General features: G+C 33.8%; 1 protein-coding gene across 3 annotated transcripts in view; it reads left to right on the forward strand.

Moving 5' to 3' along the window:
* Positions 1–3,697, forward strand: part of LOC129905092 (fibronectin type-III domain-containing protein 3A) — a 400,083-nt gene extending 396,386 nt beyond the window's left edge. For 2 of the 3 annotated variants that reach the window (XM_055980467.1, XM_055980468.1), the window contains exons 7-8: positions 44–2,302; positions 2,377–3,697. In XM_055980467.1, the coding sequence (XP_055836442.1) occupies positions 44–2,302; positions 2,377–3,165 (3,048 nt within the window). In that variant the 3' untranslated portion in view covers positions 3,166–3,697. The remainder of the gene's footprint in view (positions 1–43; positions 2,303–2,376) is intronic. The other variant, XM_055980469.1, reaches the window with a different exon arrangement.
* The last annotated feature ends 3,394 nt before the right edge of the window (positions 3,698–7,091 follow it).

A 7,091-nucleotide genomic window follows, 5' to 3' on the forward strand; every position in this document is an offset into this window, starting at 1 on the left:
ACAGACTGTCTTATACTTACTTTTGTAAAAATTTCAATTCCAGGTCCACTATGAACAACTTCAAGGCTCATTTTCAGAACCGACTGAATTCACAACCCCACCGTGTGAACCCGACCAACCAATGCCACCGAAACTGATCGTTCGCACGCGCAATTCACTCCAACTCCGTTGGACAGCACCCTTTAGCAATGGTGCTCACATCCAACAATACATCCTCGAGTATGACGAAGGCAAAGGCAGTCACTTTGTCGAGGCTGCCAAAACCAAAAGTAGACAGTACATCCTCACAAAGCTAATGCCATCGACAGTGTACAATTTCCGCCTCTCCGCTGTAAATGAATGCGGCCCATCATTATATTCCGGAATTGTAGCCTATAGCACTTCAGGCAATCCACCTCAAGCACCAAAAGCTCCCACCTTGCATTCGGCAACACCAAATTCACTGCGCCTCGCTTGGGAACGACGCAATCAAGATGGTGAATTCGTCCTTCAAATGCTAGACCGTGACTCCGGCCATGGCTACTTGAATATGTACAATGGCCCTGAAACGATTTACGAATGCTGTGATTTGCGTCGCTCCACATCTTATCAATTCCGACTCCGGTCGGACAATGAAGCTGGTTCCTCACCATGGTCATCCGAAGTGGCATATAAAACCCATCCCGAACGACCTGGACGCCCGGGAAAACCACAAGTTAAGGGTAAAATTCATGGCAACTATTTCAAAGCGAAGTGGGATCCGCCCAATGATAGAGGTGGAGCTGAAATCACTCGATACTACTTGGAGATCAGCTCTGGACCAAAATTCGAACGAGTCTATGCTGGTCGTGAACCAGAGACTGTGTGTGATCGCCTTAGCCCGGGCACAACCTACCAGATTCGAGCCGCCTGTGAAGGTCCTGGTGGCATGAGTGGCTATTCGGATGTCTCCACTGTGACAACTGAGGCTATTGTACCTGGAGCACCAGAGCCACCACGTTGTGATACCGCACCTGGTCCATATGCGGCTGTGTTACATTTCGACAGACCAGACTATAATGGCGGAGCCCCAGTTCTGGAATTCGAAGTGCAATTGAATGGCAACACCCTTATCTACCGTGGCAGGGATTCCTATTGCATTGCCAAGGATCTAACACCTGGCGAGCGATATGAAGCATGTGTCCGAGCGATCAATCGCATCGGGGCAGGTCCCTGGTCATCAGTGATGCGTTTTGCAGCTGCTCCAGCACCGCCATTCGCTCCTGACGCACCAGCCGTCGTAGTCCGATCACCCACACACCTAACAGTTTCATGGAAGGAACCCCATTCCAATGGCGCATCCATCAGTGAATACCGCCTCGAAAGCTCAACAACAGCCAGCGAGTCCAATGATAGCTTTAACATGTGTTACCGCGGAGTTAACACCACAGCCGACATCCGTAATCTATTGCCCTTCACTTTGTACTTCTTCCGAGTGAATGCCTCCAATGTTGCTGGCAGCAGTCAATGGTCACCAGTTGTGTCGACCAAGACTCCAGCTGCCATTCCCACAGCACCACAAATCAAAAGCTATGAATTCACAGCGAACGAAGTCTCCCTCATTTGGACTCAACCCGAGTGCAATGGTTCCGATATTGTTTCCTATACTATTGAATACGCTGAGCGTTCAATATCTACCGAAGACAATTCGCTGGAACACACCATTACCGGACTAACACCCGAAACCAATTACAAGTTCCGCGTTCAAGCTATCAATGGCATTGGTGCTGGACCATTTTCCAGCTATGTGAAACTAACAACGTTGCCACCTCCACCAGAGCCACCACAACTAGAATGCACTGGTCTAGGACATAATTTCATCAAACTCAAATGGGGCGATGGAAAGAATTTGGACTTTACCAAATACTATGTAGAAATGTATGTTAATCGAGCTAAAGACTTTCAACAAGTGTACAGTGGTACAAATGCCATGTGCAAGGTTAACAAGCTGCAAGAGCAAACTGCCTATGTTTTTAGAATATGTGCTGGCAATGATCGTGCTGGTGTTGGTGAATATTCGAAGGAGTATACTTTTAAGACAACTGCAACACTACCGGGGCCAATTAAGGCACCTCGCATGGCTATGGATAGTAGTTGTATGTTTGGTATGAATCCATGTGTGGGAAGTAATGGGGCACCAATTGCGTCGGCAGTGTTGCCAGGTAATCAGAGTCCTTTTGGAATTCCATTGACATTGGAATGGCAGAATAGCAAGAATTCGTTTAGTGATCCGGTGGAATATGCACTGCAATATAGTGTTGGTAAAGATGGTGATTATAAACAGGTTAGTCTTAATTTTTTTTTTTTTTTTTTTTTTGAATATAAGAAATGAATGATGATTGATTTTTGTTTTTCTAGATTTATCGAGGACCAGATACAAAATTCACAATCGAAAATCTTGAGCCTGGCGCCATCTACCTGTTTCGTGTGTGTCCTATTCGTGTGTCCGCTGCCAAGGGCAACGAACTACCTGGCCAATTTACCAATCCCTTCCGTTATCAGGTGCCACCATTTATCGATACCATCGATGGCAACCTGTTCGCCGCAAGTTCGGCGGCATTAGCTGCTGCAGCAGCAGCCAGTGGCAATGCCTTTGCCGCCCATCATGCACACCATCTGCATCATCATCACCACGCGCATGCGCACTCTCACGCCCACTCACACATTCACAGCCACCATAGTCGCCATTTGCAAGCAGCCACAATGCTTGTTGGCGGTGGCGGCGGCGGTGGCGGCAATGGCAGTACAAATCACCTGCATCATCGTTCCGTTAGCGCCTCAGCTATCGGCTCGAATGCTACGAATGGAATCGATGGTGGTAACGCCTTCGGCCTCATCCCAATCAGTGCCAATGACTTAGCCAATTTTGAAAATAATTGCGAGGAGCTTTTTAAAGGAGCACTCCATCATCCACATCACCATGCTATGAATCATAGTGGTGGTAATAATGGTGGCAGTGGTGGTGGTGGTGGTATTCTTGCTGAAATGGCCAATAATGGTGCTATTCGACGTATTACAGGTAAACTAAGTGCGCTCTACACAAATCGAAAACGGTTTACTGATCAGGAGAAGGCCGTTATATTTATGGTTTCATTTTTATTTATTGCGTTTCTATTCGCCGCCGTTGTGAAAATGCTTATGAGATAAAATTAAAAAAAAAAACAAAAATTCAACTAAAATTAGATTTTTGAAATCTTAGAAAAAAAAAACAAAAAATAGAGAGAGAGAGAGTGAGTGTGTGATCGAAACAAAATACATAAAAAAAAAAAACAGAGGTTAAGGGAGTGAGAATAGGTGTTTTGGAATTTGAGACGATTGATTTCTATGTAAAAAGAGAAAAACAAAAACAATAATTTTCACATCCAATAACCGTTTTATGTTTTTTTTTGTTTGTTTTTGGATCCCCCCCTCCTTGAATATAGATATGCGCCCCTAAATTTTATGTGTGCCCCCCTTACCCCCTCTTCCCCTTTTTTTCTATATATTATGCTCGCTAAATATGGCTTTATTTGTTCCACTTCCATTAGAATATAAAATTTACAAAAAAAATATATAATTAAAAATATATATATATATATAGTATATATGTATACATATGGAAATATATATAGAGAATAAAGGAATTTATGTAATGTGCATTATTAAAGGGTTTGAGGTATACTTACGTACATATATATTATATATTAATAAAAATTTATAATTAAAAAAAATATACATAAAATATTTAAACAAAAAATATAAACACAAATTTAATTATTATTATTTTTTTATTATTATTAATTTTGTTTACTTATAATTATTAAAAAAAAAGCGAATTGTAAAATTAGTTAATAATACAAAAACAACAACAATTTATGGTTTTTATTTGTCTATTTTATACATATTATAAATAAATATAGTGTATGAATAAAATTGTATGCATGTATGTGTATATTCGTTTATATATATATATATATATAAATATAGTTAAAATTTAAACGAGGCGTATAAAAAATTGCTTAGGAAAAATTTTAAAGCTAAATAAAAAAAAAAATAAATAAAGTAAATTTTAAAAATAAATAAATTAACAAAAAAAATGATGTTAGAGAGAAAAAAAAGATGTCCTAAATGTTAAAATAAAATTATTATGATTCAATTATATATATTTAAAAAACAAAACAAGATGATAAAAAAAATAATAACAAATTAATGATAAAATAAAATTAAAAAAATTATATAGTTGTCGTCCCGATTATCTCTCTGAAAATGTAATTTATACTATATAAACATTGTGCTACAAAGTGAAACTTAAAGTTATAAAAAAAAAAAATGAAAAAAAAATTGAATATTTAAAAACAAAAATCCATGACATTGTTGTATTTTGTTGAATATATTTTTAAATGTTTGCTAACGCAGCGCAGGTATGCGTATTTTTGACAAACACCACTCACACACAACCATAACACACACATACATTTTTTTTTATAAGCAGCATAAGGATTGTGGTTCACAAAAAAACTACACAGCTTTATAATGTCTACGATTTTCTAAATATTGTTAAAATTTTATTTTACAAGTTTGTATACAATTTTATTAAACTATTTTTATTTTTATCTTTATTTAAATGGATTACTATTTTGACAAAAGTTAACTACATTTTCTCAAAATGAAAAATACCCTGAATGACTCCATGTTGGAAACGGTATTTTGTAAGAAACTCTGAAGAAGCTAAGAGAACGTATTAAATTTAAGAAAATAAGAGAAAAAAAAGTATATTTTGAACACATAAAGTGTTATTCAAACTTCGAATAATGACCACTTGACTTGTAAACTAGCTTAACTGTGAAACTGACTCTAAAGGACTTAAAATTAAAGAAGCCTAAGAAAAAAAATTCAAGTTGAGTACTTTTTCGTCAACATTATCAACTTGTTCAATTAAAAAAAACTACACATCGAAGTCTAAAAAATTTTCATAAAATCATCCTCATGTCTCATATCCTTTTTTAAATCGACTGATTTCAATTTGGATCGGATGTTCAAGCCAAAGACAAATATGTGTTTTTTTTTTTTTTGTACTGAAATATCATCATAGACATTTCTTTGATCAATATTTCAGATTGTAGTTACTAAAATGAACATTTGTACAATTTTAAAGGTACATGAATAGTTAACAAGAGATAACTGGTTTAAAAATACTCAGCTTAAGAAATATTTTGTAATAAATTTAATTGTTTTTCTGTAGAAGAAAATGTTACACATACGCCACAGTGACCGTTTGGATTTTATCTTTAAAAAAAAATCGATTACTATCATGTTTTTGGGAAAATTCATTGAACTTTTTAAGTATTTATTTTATTCATTTGAAATATTAAATATTTGTGTTACACTTTCATATATGGCAGGAATGATCTGATGAACAAATATTAAATTTTTATATACTGTTGCAAGCGATAGTAATGTAAATGTAATTTTCTTATATTTACTATTGTTTTATTAAATTTACAATTTAACTCGAAATAAACTTATCATAAAATGCAACAAAGGCCAAAGTAAAGAAAGAAAAATAATAAAATTAATTCAATTTTTTTATCCAATCCGCATTCTATAAATTTGTATGTTGTGTGTGTCTTTAATACAATTTAACTAGAGATTTTCTAAATGAATAACAGCACAATTTTTTGACCAAACAGTATTGTAACTTAAAAAAATACGACATAATGTACAAAGGATAAAAGCAAAATTATTCTAATGTCGATCTTAGAAGAATGTGAAAATAAATGTAATGTTTTGGATGTGCTTTAATTATAATGGCATGAGACTAATTTACAGGTTAAAAGATTATTGCTTCTGTAAGAAACACATTTTTCAAAATAAAATAGTACTCTACGCGGAATAGAACTGCAATGTGGAATAAAGAATTTGGTTCAGATGGGTTTTAAAAACTTGTGCGAAGTTCTGAAAAAAATAAATTTTCTTTACCCGATTGAGATTTTAAGTTTCCAATACCAATTTTCCTGATTTTTTTCCATCACCGTAAGTTTACTTCTTTAAACATACTATTTTGTTCTTGAAAGCTCAGACTGCTAAAAAATAATATATACTATATACAGAATGTCCCACAGTCCTGAGATAGTTCTAAATTTGAAAAGCGTTCGGCAATTTTCTCTTTTTCATTTTGTTCTGTAGTTAAAATGGTTTTTATGTTTTAAGGTGTTATTTTTTTTAAAGCTTCGTAACTCAAAAAATGTTAAATTAAAAAAAAAAGGTTAGAATGCTTAAATTTAACAGTTTTTATTTTTAAGAAACTCAAAAATAAGGAAATTTAAGAGAAAAACTCAAAAGTAAAAGTAAAAAAAAAAATAGGAAAAAGCACTCAAAACCGATTTTAATCTTTTACAAAAAATTTCCATCAAAACCGTTAAATAAACTTCTCAAGATCTTCTATAATCTTATATCAGTTTTTAGACTTTGGCTTCTAAATTACCATGCCAAAAGGCAAATCCTTACGGCTTTATAAAAATTAAAGACGTCCTTCAGATATTATGAGAAATAAAACACTGTTCATTATTGGAACTTCAATACAAAAACAAAAAATAAATTCGTCGAAATAGTAACCATTTAGAGGGTATTTATTGTAAAGCTACGTATTTATATTATTATTTGAAAAAATAAATTGCAATTACAAGTCTAACTCTAAAAATTAAATAAAACTGCACCATTCCTTAAATTTATTTCATCTATTTTCTTATAAAATCTATCTATTTTTTTGCAATATTATTTTATTTTAATAAAATTTATTTATAATATTTAAAACAAAAAATATTTTTTATGTTCATCAATTGTGCAATATAAGTGTCTGAAATTTATTTAATTGCTTATTGTAGTACCTGAAACTAACACAAAACTAAAAAACAAAATGTCGAGTTTTCTTTTTTTTAAATAATAATTTTGAGTTCTATAAAACGAAAAAAATAAAGTTCTTCAACAAACAACAAAAACAAATATCAAACTAATCTTAAATTAAGTGAAATAAGAAAAAGCTTTCAAGTATTAGAAAAAAAAACAAAAAAATAACACAATACATTCCACAAAGG

Source organism: Episyrphus balteatus, chromosome 1 (genome assembly GCF_945859705.1).
Source record: "Episyrphus balteatus chromosome 1, idEpiBalt1.1, whole genome shotgun sequence".
NCBI lineage: Eukaryota > Metazoa > Arthropoda > Insecta > Diptera > Syrphidae > Episyrphus > Episyrphus balteatus.